We start from the raw sequence: 25,848 nt of genomic DNA on the forward strand, positions 1-25,848 counted from the left end.
GGGCGGGAGGAAGGACAAAAGAGGTTATGTCCCTCAACCAGTTCCGTGCACATACACGCCTTCATTGATCTCGCTTTCTTGCTGGGGCGTTGAGGGGCAGGGGCCTGAGGAGAATGGAGGAGAAACCCTCCACCAGTATCAAGCCCTACCTGGACAAGCTGACCCTGGGGGTCACACGGATCCTGGGTGAGTGGCGGCGTGGGAAAACGGGATGGAGGGGTGGGGAGGGAGAGTGGCAAATAACCCTTGGTTGTCGTGGAAAGTGCCCAGGGCTGGCGAGGGGCTCCTCCCTCAGCGCTCAGGGTGGGGCTTGCTGGGCGGCCTTGTAGGGCCTGGCTTCAGCCGCGGTCCCGCGGTCCTCGTCCCGAGGCGTTCCCGGCAGCCGTAGGACAAGGCCTGCTAGCCCTGCAGCCCAGACCCGCAGGGTAGCGCCAGGGTGTGAGGTGTGGGGTCCTGCACCGATGGGAACGACGGTGCTTCTGGGTGAACCCCAGTCGCGGTTATTGAGGTTCCTCCTCTGAAATCGTACGGCTGTGTTTTTAATACACACGCGCGCACACAAAACGCCTTGTTTCTAGTATTTATTGAACGGCAGAAATCCTCAATCTCTCCATTTATGAGAGGCTTTCAGATTCAAAAGGAAAAAAAAAAAAAGTAATAAAAGACAGACAAATCTGTGTATCTGCTCAGGATCAGCTCCCCATAAACAGTCTCTTGCAGGTTACTCCCATGTCATGGGACTTTTCCTACAGTGCCCTTGCTTGCCATCTCCAGTTTTTGCTCTTATCCTGAGCCTTCTCGCATCCCTGCAGTTTCCTGAAGTTCAGCATCTGAAAGTAAGGCTGTAGAATCACAAGAATGAGTGAGAGTATTCCCATGTGTAAAGGATTTTAGCAGCAGACCTTTGATGCGGTAGCACCTTGGCACACAAAACTGACAGATGTATATGGCTGGAAAGCAATGCATCTGTCCCAAGCCTTGTGTTAAAAAAAAAATAAATATGAAGACTGAAATTCCAGAACTTCTTCCCCTGAGTTCTAAATCTAAAAGTGTAATTACCTCACCCATCCACAGTGTTGAAGGAAAGTGAGTTTCAGCTAGTAACCTTGGTATAATTGCACATAGAATCACAGAATTGCTTTGGTTGGAAAAGACCTTCATATCCAAACTAAGCCTCCCCTGGTGCAAACTCAGGCCATTTCCTCCCACCCTATCCCTTGTTACTAGGGAGAAGAGACTGACACCCATCGCACTTCAACCTCCTTGCAGGCAGTTGTGTAGAGTCATAAAGCCTCACTTCAGCCTCATCTCCTCCAGTCCAAACAATCCCAGTTCCCTTAGCCACTCCTCATAAGACTTGTTCTCCAAGCCCTTCACCAGCTTCATTGTCCTTCTCTGAACATGCTCCAGCACCTCCATGTCCTAAGTGTAAATGAGGGCCCCAAAACTGAACACAGTATTTGAGGTGCGGCCTCACCACTGACAAGTACAGGGGCACAATCACTTCCCTATTCCTGTTTGCCACACTGTTCCTGATACAGGCCAGGATGCTGTTGGCCTTCTTGGCTATCTGGGCACACTGCTGGTTCATGTTCAGCAACTAGCATCTCCACATCCTTTTCTACTCAGCAGATTTCCAGGCATTCTTCCTGAAGCCTCTAGTATTGCCTGGGGTTGTTGCGACCCAAGTGCAGTGCATGGCACTTGTCTGTCTTAAACCTTATACAGTGTATATCAGGCCATTGATCCAGCCTGTTTAGATCCATCTGCAGAGCCTTCCAACCTTCAACCCTGTCAACACTCCCACCCAAACTGGTGTCATCTGCAAACACACTGAGGGCGCACTCAATGCCCTCATCCTGATCATTGATAAAGATGTTAAACAATACTTACCTTGATATGGAGCCCTGGGGAACACCACTTGTGACTGGCTGCCAACTAGATTTACCTTAATTCACCACCACTCTTTGGGCCTGGCCATCCAGCCCCTTTTTTACCCAGCAAATCATATACCCATCCAAGCCTTGAATAGCCATTTTCTTGAGGAGAACACTGTGAGAAACTGTGTCAAAGGCGTTACTAAATTCCAGGTGAAAAAGACATCCTAATCCTTTCTCTTGTCCTCTAAGCAGGTCACCTTGTTGTAGAAGGAGATCATGTTCTTCAAGCAGGACCTGCCCTTTACAAAACCATGCTGACTGGGCAGAATAGAATAGAATAGAATAGATCAGGTTGGAAGAGACCTTCAAGATCATCGTGTCCAACCTATCATCCAACCTAATCAACTAAACCATGTGACCAAGCACCCTATCAAGTCTCCTCCTGAACACCTCCAGTGATGGTGACTCCACCACCTCCTCGGGCAGCCCATTCCAATGGGCAATCACTCTCTCTGTGTAAAACTTCCTCCTGGCTGCCCTGCACATGCTGCATTTATAGCACTGAAGTTGATCTGCTCTATGACCTTTCCCAGCACCAATGTCAGACTGACCGTTTTGTAGTTTCCCAGGTCCTCCCAACAGCCCTTCTTGTAGATGGGCTTCACATTTGCCAATCTGAACCTGTAGCATTGCTTTCACATGGAAAGCGTTTCCTGGTGTGTGGTGGTGTGTTCTGTCTGCATCTCTAGCAACTTGTATTGCACAATATAGCAATGCACACTGCAGTCTGTAGCAGTGACATTTTACTGTGGTTCCTTTCTCCGTCTCTCCTTCTGGGAATTTTTCACATTTTTTTTCCCAGTGAAGTATTCCAAAGCTTGTAAATTGTACCACCATATCAATTACAATTAGTGGACTAATTGAAAATCATTACCAATCTGTTCAGTTTCTTGCAAGTAACACTGTTTCAGCAATCTCATTCACAAAGAAGCCTTACTCAGTACTTGGCAGCACTAGCAACTGTCTTTATATCTATGGGGAAGTCTCATGAAGCTAGTAGATACTTTTCTGCCCTCCACAACAGGAAAACAGTAGCATGCTTTTAACTTTAGAGTTTGTGAAACATTTCTTTTTTAGAAAATAGAAATGGTCATGTAATGAAACTCCAAATACTCCTTTTGAGCAAGAAAACTTTGCAAGTACAGTATATGGAGGCTTGAGGCTACCTATATGAAGAAATGTTCATGGTACTATTTCAAAAACACTCTTTTAAACAAATTCCATTTAGGAGGTGAGGTGGGTTTGTGCTTGTATTAATTTTTTGGAACTTGTGCTCTTTGTGGAAGTCTCTACAGGAGATGTGACATTTCACATAAGCATTAATGAGTGTACAATGTGAGGGGAAAAAGAGAAGCATCTTTCTCATTGCTCATATGATTAGTTTTGCAGAAGTTCTGTGAGTAATAGCAAATTCCAGAAAAGCTGATTGCTTGCAACTAGATCTGAGTGGGAGGTGTTAGCTCTTCTGGACTGCCCAGATTAGAAGATACTTAACTATCTACAGTTTTTATTAGAGGAGATTGCAGCTGATGCTCAGAGTTTCTCCAACTTACAGGCAGTATTTGCAGTACTGTAAGAACTGATAATGCTGCAATTTCCTGTTTCAGCTTTGTGTCACACTGTTACATTCACTCTTTCTAATACTGAAAAGCATTTCTGGAACCTTCTAGATGAAATGTCATAAAAATAGGACAGCGTTTACTGTGATCTTGTTTCAGAATAGTTAACAGGGAGGAGTTACCAGAACTATGTAAGCTTTATCCTGTCTCTTTTACCTAACCTGCGTGGCTTCTTTATTTCTTCCCTCTGGAGAAAAAAGCAACCCATATCAGGCATCTTTTCCTCATTAATGTTTAATGGAGCTCCTCTCCATACTTATACACATCTGTTAAACATGGTCTTCCGTTTGCCTACAGGATATTTGTAATATAACATTCAGGCTTTTAAGACAGAATTTCTCTTTCTTTTGATCTTGGATTTGGTTCAGACATCTTTAGAAGCTGCGATTCTCTCTTTCTTGGACACTATCTTTGACTGATAGGATGTTTAATCTTCTGTCATCCCAGCCGAGGCATTGTGCATGATGAATTAAATATCCGTGGTGTTTTCTTTGATCACAGAAATAACAATTACACTGTTATTGTAATCTCTTAAATTGTCATAAACTTTGCATAGCTTAGATGGAAAAGACCAGTTAGCTCATTGGTTCCACAGCCTTCTTAAGAAGCAGAATACATACAGATGCTTTATATTTGATCAAGAGATTGGTCCCTCCACCTTGCAGCTGCCTATCATCAGTAAAACTTGGCAAAGCATCAGTCTTCTGTAGTCTGGGGCACCCCTTAGGGCAGACAATTTCCTATATGACGTACTATGGTTGGTGGGGGTGAGGGTGTCCCTTTTTTTCTGAATGTAACTTGGAGTTTGTTTTCCTGATGCCATGATTAGTCTTATTATAACTTAAATTATCTTATTATAACGTACATTATCTGACAAAAGCAAAGGCTGGGCACAGAAGCCAGAGCATAGATACGTTCTCTACTTCCCATCAGCAGACAATTTCCAGCTGTTTCCTGGGAAGCAGGGCTTCAATACCTGCAGTGGTTGCTTTGGAGGACAAACGCCACTAATGAAGGTCCCCTCCCACTTCCTCCTTTCACGCTTTATATTGGAGCTGACGTCATATGGCATGGCATGCCCCTTTGGTCAGTTTGGGTCAGCTGGCCCAGCTGTGTCCCCTTCCTAAAATCTTGCCCACCTCTAATCCTGTTGTTGTGGGGGAGGGGAATGGGGGACAAGCACAGCCTTGGTGCTGTGTGAGCACTGCTCAGCAGCAGCTGAAAGACTGGTGTGTTATCAACACCCTTCCTCTACAAAACACAACACAAGGAAAGATGCTATGGGGAGAATGAACTCCATCCCAGACAAACCCAATACACATGGGTTCCCAGGTAAGCTCCAGAAGAATGAAGCTTTCTTCCTAAGCATGTTCTGTGGTTCCAAGTGCTCTGGCTTCTATGCCCAGCCTTTGCTTTTGCCCTATTACATTGCTTCTATCTATTCTGTGAATCTCTGCAAAAATCACACCTCCTGTATTGTATGTATATATAAACTATAGATCCTCCTGCCAAAAGATGCTGAGTACACTTAAAGACAGAAAAAGATGATGGGTCAGTGTAATGGGTTGGGGCAGATCCCCTCCCCACCACAGGCAGAAATAACGACTCAGGCAAACGGATTGCAAAAGTGATGAAAGTTTAAATAGGAAAACAATAACAAACAACAATGAAAGTTTTGCAGAGACCCACAAGCACCATGACAAAGAGAGAGATCCCAGAACATACCCAAGAACATCCCATCCCCACCTGGGGGTACACCCACACCCCCCCAGGGCTCTTTCCTCCCCCCCCAACCCAGCCTTGGGCCTGGGCAGGCCCAAGGGGGGGCGGCTCACGCCATTTTACCTAGGCAGCAGCCGGGGACGAAAGAGGAAGTGAAGACCCCGCATGGCCTTTTTATAGGGGAGCAGGGCATTATGGGAATGGAATACCTGGTCCCTGTGACCACCCCCTGGGCTGGGCCCACCCCTTGGGACCTCCCAGGTGTGGCCTGCACAGTGGCATCTGGGCCAGCACCCAGCCTAAACCACCACAGTCAGTAACCAGGACAATACTTGCACTTATTAACAACTTTTCTGCAGCTGTTAGTCAGGTTAAGTTGCAAAGTTCTCTGTGTTGCATCACCCATACCTGCTGCAAACATACTTCTCTTTTCCTTTTAGAGACTTCTCCAGGAGTTGCTGAGGTTACATTTGTGGAAAAAGGGCCAGCCGAGCGCCATACAATCATTTCATGGGAGCAAGTGAGTATTTTCAAGATAACACTGTGATGAGGTCAATCAGAATGTACAGCAGCCCATGGAGAGTGTCAGTTGCAGTAAATACCTTGTGTTTGTGTGAAACAGCCTGTTACCAAGTCTGATGCTGAGTAGAGCCTAAAAAGGCTGACTCAAGATTAGCAAATGTGATGCCCATCTACAGACCTGTCATTCTAACCTTGGTGCCAGGGAAGGTCATGGAGCAGGTCATCTTGAGTGCCATTATCCAGCACATGTAGGGCAACCAGGTGGTCAGGCCTAGTCAGCATGAGTTTATGAAAGGCAGGTCATGACTGATAAACCTGGTCCCTTTTGCAACAAGGTGACCCATTTAGTGGATGGGGGGAAAGGCTGTTGATGGTTTTTTACTTGGACTTTAGTAGTAAAGCATTTTACACTTCTCCCACAGTGTCCTCCTGGGTTGGATGAATGGATGATGTGGTGGGTAAAAAACTGTCTGGATGGCCAAGCCCACTTGAGGAGCCCAGAACTGGACACAGTACTCAAGGTGTGGCCTAACCAGTGCAGTGTACAGGGTCAGAATGACCTCCCTGCTCCTGCTGGCCACACTGTTCCTGATGCAGGCCAGGATGCCATTGGCCCTCTTAGCTGCCTGGGCACACTGCAGGCTCATGTTCAGTCTACTGTCAACCAGCACCCCCAGGTCCCTCTCAGCCTGACTGCTCTCCAGCCACTCTGACCCCAGCCTGTAGCAGTGCATGGGGTTGTTGTGGCCAGTGTGCAGAACCTGGCACTTGGATGTGTTCAATCTCATGCCCTTGGACTCTGCCCATCTGTCCAGCCTGTCGAGGTCCCTCTGCAGAGCTCTCCTACCATCTAACAGATCAACACCTGCCCCCAGATTGCTGTCATCTGCAAACCTATCAATGGTTTATTATCTCCTCATCCAGATCATCAATAAAGATATTGAACAGGATGAGGCCCAGCACTGATCCCTGGGGGACACCACTAGTGACTGGCTGCCAGCTGGATGTGGCACCATTCACCACCACTCTCTGGGCTCGGCCCTCTAGCCAGTTTCTAACCCACCACAGAGTGCTGCTGTCCAAGCCACGAGCTGACATCTTGGCCAGGAGTTTGCTGTGGGGGATGGTGTCAAAGGCCTTGCTGAAGTCCAGGTAGACTACATCCACAGCCTCACCCACATCCACCAGGCGATCACCTGATCATAGAAGGAGATCAGGTTGGTGAGGCAGGACCTGCCCTTCCTAAATCCATGTTGCCTAGGCCTGATCCCTTGGCCATCCTGCAGGTGTGCTGTGATTGCCCTCAAGATGACCTGTTCCATAATCTTGCCTGGCACTGAGGTCAGGCTGACAGGTCTGTAGTTTCCAAGTTCCTCAATCTGGCATTTCTTGTAGATGGGCATCACACTGGCCAGTTTCCAGTCATCTGGGACCTGTCCAGTGAGCCTGGACAGTGATGGAGAGAGGCTTGGCCAGTTCATTTGCCAGTTCTTTCAGTACCCTAGGGTGTATCCCATCCAGTCCCATGAACTTGAGAGGATCCAACTGGCTCAGCAAGTCTCTAAATACTGGGTTTCAGGGGCACTATACTGATCCCTTACACCATCTTCTGGTTCCAGAGGCCAGTTGTCCTGAAGCCCTCCTGTCTTACTGTTGAAAATTGAGGCAAAAAAGGTATTTAGTACCTCAGCCTTTTCCTCATCTTTAGTTACAATGTTCCCCTCCAGGTTCAATAAGGAGTGGAGGTTCTTCTTGCCTCTCTTTTTAGCATTAATATATTTATAAAAGTGCTTTTTATCATCTTTCACAGCAGTGGCCAGCTTGAGCTCTAACTGGGCTTTTGCCTCTCTAATTTTTCTCTGACATGATCTAACAACATCTTTAAACATATCTCGAGTTGCCTCCCCCCTTTCCAAAGGCAACACTCCCTCTTTTTTCCCCTGAATTCCTTCAAGAGCTGCTTGCCCATCCAGGCTGATCGCCTTCCCCTCGCCTCATCTTTCAGCACGTGGGCACAGCCTCTTCCTGTGCCTTCAAGAGCTCCTGTTTGAAGCAGGTCCAACCATCCTGGACCCCTTTGTTCTTAAGGGCTGCTTCCCAGGGCGCTCTCTGGGTTAGTTGCTTAAATAAGCTGAAGTCTGCCCTCTGGAAGTCCAAAGTAAGGATTCTGTCATTGCTCCTCCTTATTTCCCTGTGTATTGAAAACTCCACTATCTCATGGTCGCTTCACCCTAGGCAGCCTCCTACCATCACATCTCCCACCAGCCCTTCTTTATTGGAGAACAGCAGGTCAAGCAGGGCCTCACCCCTGGTAGGCTCACATAGCTGCTGTGTCAAGAAGCTGTCCTCCATACACTGTAGGAACCTTCTGGACTGCCTCCTCTCTGCTGAGTTAAGTTCCCAGCAGATATCTGACAGGTTAAAGTCACCCACAAGAACAAGGGCTGGCAATCTTGAGACAGCCTCCAGCTGCTTGTAGAGTACTTCATCTACTTCTTCATCCTGTTGGGGTGGTATGTAACAGATTCCAAGCAGGATGTCAGTTTTGTTAGCCTTCCTTCTGATTTTAACCCACAGACACTCCATTCTTTCATCCTCTACCTCAAGTTCTGTGGCATCAAGAGATTCCCTTACATACAGAACTGCCCCTTCTCTTCTCCCTCGCCTGTCTTGCCTAAAGATGGTTATAGCCATCCAGTGCAGTGCTCCAGTCATGTGAGTCATCCCACCATGTTTCTGTAATGGCAACTACATCATAGTTTTCCTGATGTACCAAGGACTGATGAGGCCACACCTCAAATACTGTGTTCAGTTTTGAGCCATTCACTACAAGAGGGACATTAAATTGCTATAGCATGCCTCAACATGCAACAAAGCTGGTGAAGAACTTGGAGAACAAGTCTTATGAGAAGTGGCTGAGTGAAATGGGATTGTTTAGTCTGGAGGAAATGAGGCTGAGGGGAGACTTCACTGCTCTTTATAAACACTTGCAAGGAGGTTGTAGTGAGATGGGTGTCAGTCTCATCTCCCTAGTAACAAGGGGTAGGGTGAGAGGAAATGGCCTGAATTTGCACCAGGAGAGATTTAGTTTGGATATCAGAAGAAACATTTCTTTAATGAAAGACTGGTCAGGTATTGGAATAGTCTTCCCAGGGAAGTGGTGGAGTCACTGTCTCTGAAGGTGTTCAAGCAAATGTGTAGACATGCATTTCAGGACATGGTTTAATGTCCATGATTGTGTTGACAGTTGGACTCAATGACCTTAGAGGTCTTTTGCATCCAAAACAATTCATGATTCTATTAAGATGTGTGGATGGTTTTTTGATTATTGCTCTGTCTTTTAGGCTATCACATGTACCTGCTTTCTTTGCAACACTTCATCAGTGTGCATATAGTCCGTGTAGCAACTCTAAGAAGAAATCACATAACTGTAGTAGGCAGCAATAGTCATGACTCAGTGGACAACAAACATTATTCTACCTCATGTCTGAAAACATTTTTCAACTCCCTTTCAAGCAAAATGAAGAAGCTTTTTATTCATGGCCATTAAAGATAAAGGTCTCAATATGGAAAATGCCACTGAACGACAGAGGACACAGTGTCAAACTGCACCAGGGGAAGTTTAGGCTTGAGGTGACAAGAAAGTTCTTCACAGAGAGTTGTTAGCAATGTGCAATGTGCTGCCCAGGGAGGTGGTAGAGTCACTGTCCCTGAAGGTGTTCAAAAAGGGATTAGACATAGTACTTGAAGCCATGGTTTAGAAGTCATGAGGTCTTGGGTGACAGGTTGGACTTGATGATCTTTGAGGTCTTTTCCAACCTTATTGATTCTATGATTTTACCCAGTTCATTCTGGTTATTTAAAGAGCATCTTCAGACACATCAGCAGGAAAGGAAACACCAGGCAAAATGTGAGGCTGCTGCTGAATGAGGTGGGTGACCTGGTGGCATAGGGGTACAAAGAAGGAAGAGTTCTTCATTGCCTCCATCTATGCTGCTAAGTCCAGCTCTCAGGAAGCCTAGTCCATGCTGTTAGGAGAGATGTCTGGAGGAAGGCTCTCCCTTAGGCAAGGAGGACTGGGTGAGAATTCACATAGAGAAGCTGGACACCCACAAATCCATGGGCCCCGATGGGAGGCAGCCGGGAGTTGGCTAAGGTTATTGATAAGGCATTCTCCATCATTTTTGAAAGGTCATGGAGAACAGGAGAAGTGCCTGAGAATTGGAGGAAAGCTGTTGTCACTCCAATCTTTAAAAAGGGTAAGAAGAAGAAGGACCCAGGAAACTATAGGCTAGTCAGACTCAGCTACACCCTTGGAAAGCTGATGGAACAGCCCATTCTGGAGGTCATCTCTAAGCACATGAAGGAAAATTATCATAAGTAGTCAGCATGGATTCACAAAGAGGAAATCATGCTTGAGCAATCTGATAGCCTTCCATGATGGTGTGATTAGATAGATAGGTAGATGACAGGAGAGCAGTGGATGTTGTCTGCCTTGAGTTTGGCAAACCTTTTGATTCTGTCTCCTGTAACAGAAGCTTCCCTCTTAGGGAAGCTCAGGAAGTGTGTGTTAGATGAGCACTCAGTGAGGGGAGCTGAGAACTGGCTGAATGACAAAGGCCAGGGGCTTATGGTCAATGGTGCCGGGTCTGGCTGGAGGCCTGCGGCTCATGGTGTACCCCAGAGGTGAATTCTGGGTCCATTCTTGTTCAACATTTTCATTAATGTCTTGGATGAAGGAGCAGAGGTACCCTGACTGTAAGCCAGCTCAAGTCTGGGAGCAAAGAGCTTCTATGGACTGGAGAATACTGCTTCTCCTCAGTATCATATTGCTCTCTTTTTTGAGGTGCTAGTTCCTCTCCAAACCATATTAGGTTAATTTCAAAACTGAGCTATTCTTCCAAAGCCAAACTTAGCTGTAGCCAAAGCACTTCATTCCAAGATGTCGAAACAAAGTTAAGCTCCCCCAGACCCCAGTGACCGACTAAGTTAATCGTGGAAGTAAATGGTGAAAAATAAGTAGATACAATTGAGCTGGACTGCCAATGGTGAAGGACTACACTATCTGTTTATTTGCTTTTGGTTCCACTTGCATTGGCAAAACCTGAAATACCCCCTCTCAAATTAAAATACTGCTTTTTTTCCTTGAGCTTTGGCTATGGAGTCCATAAAATACCACACAATTTCCGTATCTTACTTCTGCAGTGCTGATTGAGTGCAAAGCATTAAGCACCTCAGGAGGCTTTTCCAGGGGGAACTTATACCTCACTTTTCCTCACCCTCATCCTACTTGAATGCAAATATACGTTCATGTGCACTCAAAGATCAATTTTGTCAGGGGCTATTATTTTTCTGCTTAGCCACTAGGTGGCAATACTTACCTACGTATTCGTGTCACAACCTGTATGTTTCACTCCTTTCAATGTCTTCGTGAAAGTATTTGCAGGGCTTTTTGCATGATGTTGAGAAAGCTGGTCAAACTATTCCTAAAATTACGTTCTTCATTAAAAAAAGAAAAGTGTCTTTTCATTAATACTCGCCAAATAAAAGCTTTATTCTTCAGATTATGTTTTTTTAAGCTTTTTTCCCTAGATTCAGTTCTTCCAGTCCTATTTCATTTTTTTAATGGAAATTTATCTGTGGTAATCAGAAGCTCTTAAAAGACAGTCAACATTTTTAAAGTTATAAATTATTAAAATTGCATTCTAATAATGCCAACAAGATGCTTGTTTTTCTTTTGCCTTTTTTTTTTTTCTGTCTCTCTCAGCTGTGGTTCTTAAATTGAGTTGTACCTGGTTTATGATGGGACTTGACTGGATACTACAAGGGAAGTTTGAAAATCTCAGATCAGTTTGTTGAACATCCATTAGCCTCCATAAGGCTTTGCAGGGGAAGGTGACATGAGACAGTGCAGTAAGATAGTAGGAGAGCAGAAGAAGTTCTTTCCAAGCCTTTCTGTAGAGGCAGAAAGAGCTGTTAAGTCTCACACGGTTAAAAAGCCCTAAAGCAGTCTGGTGGTTTCCTGTTGTGGACTGTCTTAGGCTGCCAGACAATTCAGAAACTCTCTTTGCGTGTTAATCTCAGGAGGAACTGTGGTGGTTCCTGACTATTCTGGAAATTTTCCTCGTTGTTTCTACCATATCCCTTTTTGACTCAGAAGTATGAGTGCAGGCATGCACATCCACAAGGGTCCTTTTTGACATCTTCCTTGGGCCCTCCCTCAACATTATGCAACCCTTGCCATCTGTGATTCCCCCAGGAGCACGGGATCTGCCCATCTTGAAACTGCCATGGCACTGACCGTGGCAGAGGCAGGGAAGTGGATACATCAGGAAAGATATATTCAAGCTGTGTAACAGGGCAGCTGTACTCGGCACTGGCGAAGCCTCACCTCAATTAGTGTGTGAAGTTCTGGGCCATTCACTTCAAGAGAGATATTGAGGTGCTGGAGTGGGTCCAGAGGAGAGCAGCAAGCCCGGTGAAGGGACTGGAGGAAAAGTCTTATGTGGAGAGGCTGAGGGAGCTGAAGAGAACCTGAAGCGAAGTTGTAGTAAGGTGAGGGTCAGGCTCTTCTCCCAGGCAACTTGTGATGAGACAAGAGGGCAAGGCCTGAAACTGTGCCAGGGGAGGTTTAAGTTGGATGTTAGGAAGCACTTTCTCAGGGAAAGGGTAATTAGACACTGGAATGGACTGCCCAGGGAGGTGGTAGAGTCATTGCCCCTGGAGGTGTTTAAGGCAAGATTGGATGTGGCGCTTGGTGATGTGGTCTAATCAGTGTGGTGGTGTTGGGTCACAGGCTGGACTTGATATCAGAGGTCTATTCCAGCCTCAATAATTCTGTGATTCTGTGAGGGGAGAGGTTGGAGGACTTTTGGGAAGTTGATAGTGTTTCTGACATAGTGTTCCCTCCTGTGGGGCCTTAAAATATCCTGGTTTAAAAACTGGCAGCATAACACCATCCTCAAGAGAACCTTCAAATCCTATTTTCCACAGTGGAGGATCAGGTCTACTCCAGCCCTGTGCTGTTCAGGGCAGCAAGTCCAAGCAAGGGATCTCCTGGGAACCCTGCCCAGGTCAGATTTATGTAAACTGCAACAAGAATATCTTACTATGTTACATAAGTTGACATCTGCATTCACTGGCAGCTAGGGCAGAGCAGACCAGTCATGAAATTCTATCATATTACGGAGAGAGAAAGTAGCTTTGCTACTTGGAAGCCCTGAAAAGTGGCATAAACCCCTGACTTCTCTCCCCAGAAGCTGGATAAAAAGAATTCATTTTTTTAAGAGAAGTCTCTCTAGAGCAATAAATTTTGATTGCTGTCCATTTCTTAGGATATTTGGGAGGCAGTGTTTCAATGGTGCTTCAAGTGAATTGCCCCATGTCAGGGTTTTAGCTCTTGATCCAGCACTGCTCGGGTCTTGGCAGCAAAACTGTCCTGGTTCTAATGTTCTTCTCTATCCTCAATGGACTCTGCTTTCTTAGGAGACTACTTGGGGGTATTATGATAATAAACAGAAGAAGCAGACCTCACATACCATACTGGGCACTTGGGATTATTTTTTTTTATGACCTGCTGAGTGTAACCAGACAACTAGAGTGAAAACAGATGTTTGCCAGGACTGTGGTTAGGCCACATCTGGCATGTTGTTAGAAATACTGTATTTTATGGGTCCAGAGATCACATTGGAAACCACCAACTAAGCAGGAGGAGTACAGAGCTTAAGCCACTTTAAACATGAAGCAGTGGCATGTTTCTCTGACTTGGCCACCAGAAGACTGCTGTATCAACATCATAGCATTATATGGCTGAACATAATATGATGAATCGATCAATCCTTTCCTTCACAAAGCAAAAATGGTTACTCGAGAAGCGTTCTGTAGAGCAACCTTTTCCTATAGACCCTGGATCTGCTGTGGTATGTCATTTTCCACCCATGCATTTTGTACTATCATTTGGGAAGTTATGCAAAGGGGCCTAGGTAGGAGAATCCTAAAACAAAATGGGGAGGGCGGCAACTTGGAGAAACATGCACAAATAATCTTTCTACCAAGAAAAGGACAATTCAGAGCAGAAGGTCCATTCAGATATGATTTTTTTTTCCCCTGTGTCTTAACCAGCTGTGTTTGTTGAATTGGGCTGTGCTCAGTTTGTAGTAGTATTTAACTGCATTCTGCATTGAAATATTTTAAACCTTGGATTTTGTTATCCTAATGGATATACTTTTGCTACTTAGAGGAGAACACCTACTGAAGACAAGTGAGATGTTTGCCATATGTATTTTTACTGCTGGGGTAGGTAGGTTAAAATGGAGGGGTTTGAAATAGACTGAAAGTGCTCTATAAACATTTGTACTCTTGAAGCTTTGTAGCAGGTCTGTATGCTTTCTTTATAGTTTTTAACCTCATCATTGTGCTTACAGCTACATCTTAAAACTGGAAGTGATGAAAGCAAAATTACAAATATTTAGGACTGAGAAGAACCCACAGAAGAAGGTGTATCTGTTAAAGGTATTTGAAGAACTTCAGATATGTCCGTGTGGTTTAGTAATCTGAAACATACCACCGGGGCCTCAGCTATCAGCAGACTCTTATCAAAGGACAATAAACTCTTCTCAAAATAAAGCTTCTACAGTATCACACTCTCTGCTTTTAATACCTCCTGCATCTAAAGATTTTCCCTGCCTGAGTTAGGAAAACAGTATGCTAGCAATTAGGCTACTGACAGGGTAACTGAAGTGACCTGCTCTGGGTCATTAATATCTGGGACTTGTTGGTAGCAGTCCGTTGGCATAAATGGGTACAATTAGAAAGTAAGTTAACAGGCAGGAGGGAAGGTTGTGGATGGGTTAGAGGGTCCTGCACAGTGTATATGCCACAATTTATGGGACTGTAAATACAATTGCAACAGGCAGAAGGGCTGTCCTGGTCCAGGGAGGGGGAGATATGGGCAGGACGGGTGCATAGCTGGAAAATATAGTCTGCTAGGTAGATGCATTGAAGCAACATCAGGGAAGATAACTGGATATGCACAAGTTGCAGGCATGGGGAAGAATCCAATCAGCATCCCTTGAGATATTCCAACTTCATGCCCCAAGTGAAGCAGAGCTACATGAACTGCACATGCATGTTTCTTTTCCATAGCTACTGGTTCCCAGAATATTCTTTCTCTGTTTTAGAAGGCTTTGAATGTTACATTTTCTAGTAGCTGTGGGGAAGTAGTCCTAGCGGAGGCACTAGGTAATAGCTCAGGAATTATTAACATCTGACTCCTCTGCTTTCTCCAAAGCAATTCTAGAACTGCTTCAAAACCTGCTCAGGCCTCTGAGGCCAGGCTGTGACTACCTATCTGAATAACATCTTGATCTTTGGTAGGGTAATCCTATATATGAGAGACAACACTACTGACCTATAAAAGTTCTTAAAGTTTGTAATTCTATCTTTTCCTGCTTTCAGTGTCTTTGAGTGTCAAACTCACTTCACAAAGAGCAGGCCATGCCCAACAGCATGTCTTTAAACATGGCTGAATGAAAAAAATTCAGCTTTTTTAGAAAAGGCTGGAAATGCTGTCACAAAAGTACTTGATCTATCAGACATGCAGTGTTGCAAATCTCACATTATTTGTCCATTTTTCCTGCAAAATGTAACTACTATCCAGGGAGGTGGTGGAGTCACCATCATTGGAGGTGTTCAGGAGGAGACTTGATAGGGTGCTTGGTTGCATGGTTTAGTTGATTAGGTGGTGTTGCATGATAGGTTGGATGCAATGATCTTGAAGGTCTCTTCCAACCTGGTCTATTCTATTCTATTCTATTCTATTCTATTCTATTCTATTCTATTCTATTCCACTGGAGTCCTGTGATTGTAAACAGGTGACAGATAAAGATTTAAAGGAAGATGCCTGTCCTCCTGGTTTAATGACAAAGCTTCTTTATGTCTTTCTTCCTGAGCAGTTTTAAAACCACATGGGACTTAAAAGGGAGAATGACCATAAGTTGCAGTGTGAGGATTCAGACTGCAAGTAGGAGACATTTTTCACAAGTAGAGTGCAGCCTGTGGACAAGTCAGCAGAGAGCCTGTGAAACCTGCATCATCAGAGACTATCCTGAGTTTTGGAGACTGATTCTTTTGCAGTCTTAAATTGACAGTACTTTAAATGCAAGCTCACTTCAGCCATTCTTGATCTGTTTTTCTCTGAAACAATTGCCAGCAAAACTGCAGATCACTCCTTTAGTCCTGTGTATTGCTTGCCTTCTTAAAACTGACAAGCTTCTGTTCTGTTTCATTTTGTGCTTGTGACACATTAACAGGAACAGAGAGTCACTGGTCTGCAACCAGTCCTGTCAGCAGAAACAGTGCCTGTAATTTCCTTTAGTCTTCTTGTTCTTGTTTTTATCCTTCAAGCCACATATTTGTTGCTTTGCTGAAGAGCCTAAGTTAAGAAAGGCTTCTTCCACAACCAGGTGTAGGAGACCAGTCCTAGTTCTTAGAAGCATTCTCAACAGCTCATTGGAGCTGTTGGCTCAGAAGGAAGAAGGCTTAGGCAGGCTTAGGAGCCCCAACCAGGCACTAAAGTTTGGTGGGATGATGCCAGATTAGCAAGTTTGTGAAGCTGACTCTAGGTATATTTGCACACATACTGTTGAATAGCGTGGCCAGCAGGACAAGGGTGGTTATTCTTCCCCTGTACTCAGCACTGGTCAGGCCACACCTTGAGTACTGTGTCCAGTTCAGGGCCCCTCTATTCAAGAGAGATGTTGAGGTACTGGAACATGTCAAGAGAAGGGCAATGAAACTGGTGAGGGGTTTGGAGCACAAGCCCTATGAGGAGAGGCTGAGGGAGCTGGAGTTGTTTAGCCTGGAGAAGAGGAGGCTCAGGGGAGACCTCATTGCTGTCTACAGCTACCTGAAGGGAGGTTGTAGCCAGGTGGGTGTTGGTCTGTTCTCCCAGGCATGATACGGTGATACGGTCTCAAGTTGTGCCAGGGGAGGTTCAGGCTGGATGTTAGGAAGAAGTTCTACACAGAGAGAGTGATTGCCCATTGGAATGGGCTGCCCAGGGAGGTAGTGAAGTTGCTGTCCCTGGAGATCTTCAAGAAAAGACTGGATGAGGTGCTTTGTGCTATGGTCTAGTTGATTGGATAGGGCTGAGTGATAGGTTGGACTGGATGATCTTGGAGGTCTCTTCCCACCTGGTTGATTATATGCTTCCAACTTGTGATAATAGGGCAAGAGGGCATGGTGTGAAGTTGTGGCAGGGGAGGTTTAGATTGGACATTAGGAAGGGGAGGTTTAGATTGGATATTGGACCAGAACAGAGCAAAAATGGGAAGGAAAAGCAGGGGGAAAAATATGTATCAAAGAGAAGGATTTCCGCATTTCCCTGGCTTAAAATTGTGGCAGGCATAGTTCCATATTTCTTGGTGGCAGGTGCACACACTGCAAGGAGCAGCAGTGGGGGTGGATGGCCTGTGCCATGTGGTCTTCTCCAGGCTGCAGGTAGTGTAAAATGGGGCCGTGTTACATGGCTTTTCCCCAGGCTGCAGGCAGTGGTGGGAATGGAGCAGTGTGGGGCCAGCAGTACAGGCTGCCTGCCACAAAGCCCTCTTGGCATGCAGGCTGCAGTGGGAATGGAGCAGCACGGGGCTGGATCACGCAGAGTGGAGCGGAGTGGCGAGAGCAGAGCGGTGTGGCTCTCTCCATCCCCTACTCCCTCGAGCTTCCCCGGCAGTCCAGGTTTCCTCCTACCACTCCTGTGGCAGGTGCAGGGGAGGGCAGTGCCCTCAGAACTGTGCAGAGTGCTGTGTGCACGCTTGCCCTTCAGTGGCACTGTTTGAGACAACCAAAACACTTGGGGTCTCACACATTCTTGTACTGAAGGTCCCACAGCTGGACACGGTGCTCCAGGCGGAGTTTCAGCATGGTGGGCATTATTTGAACGTAAGCATGACCTCTCCCTACCCCCTGCTGACCAGGGTCCATACAGGATAACCAGATCATGACAGGATACGGACCCTGATGGTGAGGGTCCAGAGGAGAGCCACAAAGGTGATAAGAGGGCTGGAACACCTCTCCCTCAAAGACAGGCTGAGAGCTGGTATTTTTCAGCCTGGAGAAGAGAAGGTTACGGGGAGATCTTATAGAGGCCTTCCAGTATCTGGAGGGGACTTGTTCAGCAAGGGCTTGTAGCACAAAGACAAGGGGCAATAATTTTAAACCAGAGAACAGTAGATTCAGATTAGATATTAGGAAGAAGTTCTTTACTATGAGAGAGAGAGAACGCTGTAACAGGTTGCCCCATCCTGGAGACTTTCAAAATCAGGCTTGCTGGGGCTCTGAGCAAGCTGTCCCTGCTCACTGCATGAGGGTTGCACTAGATTACCTTTAGAGGTCCTTTCCAACCCAGTGCATTCTGTAATGTTATGGGTGCTTTAGTGGAACAGGTAGGCATAGCCTGATTTCACTTAAAGCAAAACTCTACTGTTGAAAGTAGTGTATGTGAAAATGACAATTTGCTTTTACACATGTCATCTTGTAGAGGCTGTGAAGTGTCAGAAGACAATGCATCATCTCAGTTGCAGAACAGTCCTTTAATAATCTTTTGATGACTTCTCATGAAGCTTTCTCAAGTCATCCTTGTTAGTACAGTAGCACAGATCCAAGAAATACTCCATTTTGTCCTAGAGATATTTGACTCATCTTTGAGTTGAGCAAAACCTTTGGTGGAAAACATTTCTATACCAGCACTGAATCATTCTTTGGGCTTTAGGCATGTTCTGCATTTTTTTTGTATTTGCAGAAAAACTCCTGTATATTGCCAGAGGATTTAAAGAACTTCTATCTAATGACTGATGGCTTCCAGATGAGCTGGAGTGTGAAGACTGATGGTGAGTCCATGTATTGTTCTCCACCAATACACTCATTTCACTAGAGCTAGTCTTTCCTTTACAGAAGTTTTAAATCTCAAATTTACTTTCTGCACAGTCAGTACACATCTGTCAGTGTTCTGCATTAATCTGAGCAAAAGCATATGCATCACATCATTTTGAGTGAAAAGTCTGCACAATTCCTTAACTCACAAACAAAATAAGTAGTTGTTAGTTTCTGCTAGGCAGCTTGATCAGGTGACCGCAGAAAACTGACCTCTAAATTAATAAATGAATGCAGTTCTGCCTAGGATCATAGAATTTTAGAGATGTCATGGTGAGCTAAAAAATATGACTGCACATCAGACATCCCTTTGTGAACAGGGCAAAACCTATTGTTTGTGTGTGTCACAGAAGAGACGCACACACTGAACACCGGCTACAAACCGAACAAGTCTTCATGACATAAATGCCATTCTGCAATACATAGGCCATTTGTTGACACTCAGATGTAGGTACATGGTTCAAATTTCATACCTAGATTCCCTTTATCGTTCATGGAGGGAGAGGCAGCTCTAGCACATTATTCAGTCATAAAGCAGTAGGAAAAGTCACCCTCTGATAATCCCTATTCCTCATTAAAAAGTATATTGAAGTGTCAGAGCCTGATTCTGCTTTCCACCAGCTAAAATCCAATCACTGGAGTTATTTCTTTAGTCAGCGTTGGAAGAGCAAGACTGAGCTTTACTGTCTGTCCTTCTTTGTCACGTACCATTCACTGTGCACTAGAGCCCTGCACTACTATCCTGTCTCTTGCTGCCTTGATGGGAGGTTGTCAAATCGGCCTGTGGACACTGCTCACTTCAGGAGATAAGTCTCAAATACAGGTGATTTCTCAGAAAATGGAATTTCATTTCAGAAACAGTTGCTGGCAACACTCTAGCATCCACACTGAGTCTCATCATGTTTCATGTGAGATTTAATTGTGTTGTGGTTGCTGAAGATACTTGTTTTCAGAGCACACAAGTGCACAGAGACCAAGACAGCTCACATATCTGTCTTGTTTGAGCAAGCATCCAGTAGTGCCTTCTGAAATCCTTCACCCTGGCACATGGCTGAAAAGGGTGATTGTTGACTTGATGTCTGGTAAAAGTACTAGTCCTCAAATGAAAAGGTGTGTGACAAATTGTCAAGCATTCATACATGGGTACTGCACCCAGTTTTGTTCAATACCTTCATCAACAATCTGGATGAGGAGGTTAAGAGGACCCTCAGCAAGTTCATTGATGATAAAAAACTGGGGGGCATTGGCTGACACCTGTCAGGCTGTGCAGCTACCCAACAAGATCTGGACAGGCTGGAAAGCTGGGTGCAGGCAAACGTCGTGAAGTTCAATAAGGACAAGAGCAAGGTGCTGCATCTGGGGAGAAAAAACAACAGGCACCAGTACAGGTTAGGGGCTGCCCTGATGTAAAGCAGCTCCACGGAGCAGAGGTTGAACTGATGTATGGAGAAAAAGAAAAACCTTCTGTTTTCTTGACCCTGTATGTGATTAATGATCAGTCTTACTGCAGATACCCCCATGCCCCTGGGCTCCATGGTGATTAATAGTATCACAAAGCTGTGTCGACTTGGGAGTTCCTCTATGTACACTCTGCCTAATGCACCAGCTCTCGCTGACTTGGAAGATGACACAGATGAGGAAGGTAAGGCTCTGTTAGCAGGCTAGAAAATGTGTCTCCTGGTCTGGATCTTCTATAGCCTTAACAGGTAGATCTGTATCCTGTGAATGTGCAAAGTGCGCATTTCCAGACTGACTAAAAATGCTGGGCATCCTACAGTTTGGAATGAAAAAGAATTTTAAAAGCCCATTCCTTTTCTCAGAGAAGATAAGAACAAAGTGTCGTGGTAACTCCTTAAAAAATTGCTATTTGATTTCAGTCTTATCTCTGAATCGCTATAGCTCTTACAGTTTCTAAGTGTGGCTGGAAGTTTCTTTTTGCACATTCCTGCTTGTCTGCAGTCCTGATCTTCTTGCCATTGTAAAGGAATGGGCCAAATCATTATTCCATTTAGCCACTCAAATGTCCATTGAAGACTTTACAAACGTGATGAGAAAAACTTACATCCCCAGAAGAGTTTTCATCCTATCTTTCATGGAAAACTCTTCTGAAGAGTACAGTTCTTATGTCCCTCTTCTCCAGCAACTTCAGAATTCAGTTATATTCTGCAAGACCTTGAAGCTGCACAATCCCAAAATGGTCCTGTAGAAATGTTATGTGGTAATTGTGGGTCACAAGCTGAATATGAGCTGTTCAGAAAGATGCTGATAACACACTGGAATGTACACAGGAAAATATGCCTCCAAGTTGATCAAAGTCCTCTCTCAAGAGAAAATGAGTAAACTGTTCTCCATATGCTCCTTAGAAAAAAAGGAGGTAGAGAAAAGATTATGAGTAATTGAGTTTTGGCTGCAGTAAGGAGGATTCAGGATCCACATGAGGAAAGCTGCTGGGTGATAATAGTGGATTTACATGTACTGCCTGGAGATTGTGGCATCTGCAGCACTGGAGAACTTTAAGAAAAAATTAGACAAACACCTCCCAGGAGTGATATCTATAAAGCTGATCTTGCTTTAAGCCACGGAAGGACAAGAGGGCACTTTGATGTCTTTTTTCAGGTGTCTGATTTTGACCCTCTGGTTTCTTTCCCTACTACAGATTTAACATTTACTCACTTTTGTTCCTTTCTTTTTTTTTTTTCAAACACATAGAACTCAATCCATTCCAAGAAGTATTAATATGATAGTTTGGTCTAATTCTTTCTCAGGTGATTCATTAATAAGTATCAGACAGATTTACTCTTTGCAGTTGACTCACAGTTAGTTTTTTCAAAGATATTTCATGACAATATTTCTTTTTATTTTGTTTTCAGGTAATGAAGACAAACCAGAGAAGCCACACTTTGATTCTCGTAGTCTTATCTTTGAATTAGACCCATGCAATGGGAATGGGAAAGTTTGTCTTGTTTATAAGCACACTAAACCAGGTAGGCCTGAAAGGAGCAAAGTTAGTCGTCTCTTGTTGTGGATTGTATCTGGAGGCCACTTACATAGAATCATCTTACGTTTCTGATCTTTGCAATTTGTAGATGAACATTTACTGGGATGTCCTGTCTCCACTGAAACCAGGGGCTCAACCTTGTGGACTCTTAATTAGAGCTAACATTTTCCCTCCTTTTAATGTTGGAGTCCAAGTCATAGAAACAGGCATAAAAACAGGAAAGTATTCACTTCTGATGTATGGACAAACATGCTGAAATAATACTGAGAGCTAGAGCTTGGCCTCTGGCATATCTCTGGTTACTTGCATGTCTCAGAACAATTCCCTTACATCTTGATGAGAAAGACTGTAAATCTTCTTAGAAACAACAGGTAGATGGTGAAGGAGGTCCTCAGCTGATTGGTTCTTCCACTTTGTGTGTGATGAGGAGCCTCCAGATGCTAACCAGGTCAAAATTTGGTAGGAAGAATCGATTAGGAGAGTGAAAGAAGTGAGCTGAGGTTTTTTCTGGCAGATGCTCAGAAAACTGTTATCAGTCAGCAAACAGTGAAATAACTGACCTGAGTCACTTGTAAAGTAGTTGTAATCTGACATGGTGCACAGGTCACTAGGTGTATGTGTATACATGTATGTTAATCAGGGGTGTGCAATTGCAATATACCTGTTCTTAAGAAAACTCTTTGGTTGTTATCTTATGTCTCATTGGGTGTGACTGCAGCTCCCAAGGTAGAAACTTCTTACTTAACCTCTTGCCTTCCAGTGTTAGTAATTTCAGCATACACAGTGGATAACCTGAGGAAGGGGAGGGAGTGCTGTTTAGAGGTGTTGATGTCAGCACAGGAAGCAGTGTGTTTAATTTACAATGTCCAGCATCTCAATTTCCCAAGTAAAATCACTTATTTTTATGCTACAAAGGATGTTGCCACCAGAGAAATACTTGATCACTGTGGAAAATTTTTGCAAAATGTGTTTTTGTTGGCAGCATTCACTCCCATGGCTTCCAGAATCTGGCCTCTATTCAGTAATACAGATGACTGACAGTTGGATTAGTTGGTTTTTACTTTGTAGGGAGATAAACGTTTGTCATAATTGAATTTAGACTACAAAGCTGCTAGCACTCGAGCATGTACCATGTAGTGCAGCAGTCTCAGGCTGGGAAGGAATAATGTTTTTCATCCATTTTATGGTGGAGAAAGTGAGTATAGTGATAACTGCACAAGTATTTTAGTAAGACTGGGAGTCCTTTTCAGTCGCTGTGCTCTAACCATTAAACTATATTGCCTCTGAATAATCGTCTGTGTTAGTCAAGGATGCTGCAGCCTTTCTGGTAAGTATGTTGTGCCTCCCACGTGCAATGGCACGGGGTTGGTCTTATTACTGCAAAGCAGCAGTCTAATTTGTGTTTGTTTTGTTCTAGTTGTCTCCCCAGACACAGAGATATGGTTCCTGGACAGAGCTCTGTATTGGCATTTCCTCACCAAAACCTTCACAGCCTACTACCGTTTGCTCATTACCCACCTGGGTCTCCCACAGTGGCAGTATGCCTTCACCAGCTATGGGGTCAGCCCACAGGCCAAGGTAGGACAGCAGGACCCAGCTCACCAATATTTTGCATAAGTATCGACTAGAAAAATATCTTCTCACCTTTTGACAAACATTGTGTAGGTTCAGGTGAACCTCCCTGTTGAGTCATGGGTGTTGACAGTCATTTGTTTATGTTAGTGAATTCACTAACATTGTGTTAACCCTTCTTATCTCACCTGAGTCGGGCTCTCCCTTTGGCCTGTAGTAGCAGGTGGTGAAATACCAATTATTTCTTTGCTTTCCTGATCCTGAAGCAAACCATCACTTCCACGACTGCTGGCAAGTGAGGACATGTAAAGCCATTCAAGCCCACAACTGTGAAAGTTTTGTCTACAACAGTTTTCTAGGCTTAGGACTGAACAAGAGTCCAGGTACACATTAGACAGAAGCCCTGAGAAAACTGTGAGCTGAAGCCTTGTTAAGAATATTAATTCCTTTGCATCCTTCTTAGTCATAAAAATTATGCTCAGAAAGGGGAAATATCAATGCCATCAGTCCTAGCAGTAATTATAGGAGAGCTCCAGGTACAGCCACATGACTCTGCCAGCTCTTTGTTATTACTAAAATTGCTGTTACTGCTCTACCAAAACCCTGCTATTAGAGGATCGTGACATTCCTCTGTGTTTGGCCTTTAGCTTGTAAGAAGTCTGGGAATGGATCTGACAGTAGTACTGACCACAGATCATAAGTCTGTGCAATGTCAGTGCACATTGACAAGACTTGGTGGGTCTCAGTGAGTGTCTTTCACTTCATCCAAACATGACAGCTGTCTTACCAGTATGATATCCCTTGGTCCTGCTTCAGCCCTGTATATGCAATGAAACCACATTTCCCATCTATCAATGGCTGCAGAATTTGGTTCTTTGTATTTCTTGTGTCTTCCCTGTTATGCTATGCTGCTCTTTGTCAGGTGAGGCTATGTGCATGGTAGTCTGGCATCTGCCTGTGCTCTGCCTTTCTTTAAGTTTCCTGCTGTAATTTTTTTGTTATGTTCAGTATATTCACAAACCTTAATGAAATAATTTTTGTATTCCATAATCATTTGTAGCCCATGTTAGTTAAAATCTTCCTAGTATGTTAAGCAGTATCATTCTTAAAGGTTTTCAAGGGTGATATCTTTAAGCTGTTTTCTATTAAGCAGCATATGAATAGATTACCATCTGCATCTGTATTGATCTTTTTATCTTGTACCTTTTCAACAATTTGCTAATGGTTTTACTGGGATTCATAATACCCTAACTGCTACAGTTTTATTTCCTTACTGGCAGTGTCAAACTGATAAGAGGAAAACATTAAGAGATGATAACTGCAGGACATAACACTGTGGCTGCAAATGGGAAACAACAACACACAAAAAATAACATTGTGGTCACTTCTAGTAAAATAAGGCCAAAAAGAAATGAACACAAAGTCCTTTGTGTAAGGAGTTAAAAAACTGCATATTATATGTATGAAGAGTGGGAAGGAGGCTGTATTTTGAGAAGCTCAACTAGTTCGGTTTTCGTTTGTAACCATTTCTAAATTTCAAGGTTTTTAATCTTTCCTGCTTCTCTGAATCTAAATAAGTGTAGTTTAGTTTTAGCCCCTCCCGTTACCTTTCCTTCTGTGATGTAAACCAAGACCTGTTCCAGATAGGAGTTACACTGCAGTAAAGGTAGTATTAGGTTTGTGCCTGCAATGTGCCTGCCATGTCTGGAATGTGGGGCAGTTCCAGGGCTGTAGCTGCACAAGGCCCTCTGTGCAGTCCAGTAAACTGCAAACTGATGTGCAGTGTATGATTAAAATCAGGTCTCGGGGACAAGGGGGAGGAGGGGCAAATGACTATGGTTTGCTTTTAACATCTTCCTTCCCCACCATCCTGCCTTTCAGCAATGGTTTAACATGTTTAAACCCATAACCATCAACACGGCTCTCCTCTCTGAAGAAGCTGATTGCTTTGTGAACAAACTGGACCCCAATAAGGTATTCAAAAGCAAGAACAAAACTCCAGTGATCAAAAAGAAATCACCTTCACAGCCGGCAGGCTCCCAGAAGAGTCACACAAGCATGACCTCCTCCAAGACATCCTTACTAGCTGGGAATTCTTCAAGGAAGTGAGACCCCCAGAACTGGCTCTGGAGAGGATTTGCAATAAGCTTTTTTGTTCTCTGATACAGCATCCCAGTGATTCAGAGCAGGTTCCTTGAGCGTGAATAGGTTTGCTCATGGAAAACACATTTCAGCATTTTCATGAAATACAGCCTCAATCTGCTTCAACACAGGAGCAATGTAGAGACTGGAGACTGAGAGAAAAATCTGACACGTCAATTTTAAAGTCCTTGCAGATATACTTTCCATAGGATCTGAAGAAGCTCTTGCTGTCACTGCTCTATAGGGAAGCTTTTGTTCCTATGCATTGAGAAGTAAGCAAATGTAAGCCAATTTAACAGAGCCATGTTGAAATATGACAGAAGAAGATACGTCCCACTCTGGCAGGAGGTTGGACTACATGCTCTTTCCAGATCTCTTCCAGCCTCTAACATTCCATGATTCT

General features: G+C 44.3%; 1 protein-coding gene across 1 annotated transcript; it reads left to right on the plus strand.

Annotated features, from left to right (window-relative positions):
• TPGS2 (tubulin polyglutamylase complex subunit 2) lies at positions 1-25,599 on the plus strand. The gene is made up of 7 exons (XM_009907798.2): positions 1-186; positions 5,722-5,801; positions 18,603-18,690; positions 20,244-20,375; positions 21,604-21,717; positions 23,149-23,309; positions 25,185-25,599. Exons 1-7 carry the CDS (start codon positions 114-116, stop codon positions 25,410-25,412), a joined length of 876 nt encoding a protein of 291 aa, XP_009906100.1. The 5' UTR covers positions 1-113; the 3' UTR covers positions 25,413-25,599.
• Positions 25,600-25,848: the final 249 nt, after the last annotated feature.

Source organism: Dryobates pubescens, chromosome Z (assembly GCF_014839835.1).
Source record: "Dryobates pubescens isolate bDryPub1 chromosome Z, bDryPub1.pri, whole genome shotgun sequence".
Taxonomy (NCBI): Eukaryota; Metazoa; Chordata; class Aves; order Piciformes; family Picidae; genus Dryobates; species Dryobates pubescens.

Coding starts and splice junctions, on each gene's coding strand:
- TPGS2 (XM_009907798.2), top strand. CDS start 114: ATGGAGGAGAAACCCTCCACCAGTATCAAGCCCTACCTGGACAAGCTG. Junction 187..5,721: donor GGGGGTCACACGGATCCTGG/GTGAGTGGCGGC, acceptor TTTTCCTTTTAG/AGACTTCTCCAGGAGTTGCT. Junction 5,802..18,602: donor CAATCATTTCATGGGAGCAA/GTGAGTATTTTC, acceptor TTGTATTTGCAG/AAAAACTCCTGTATATTGCC.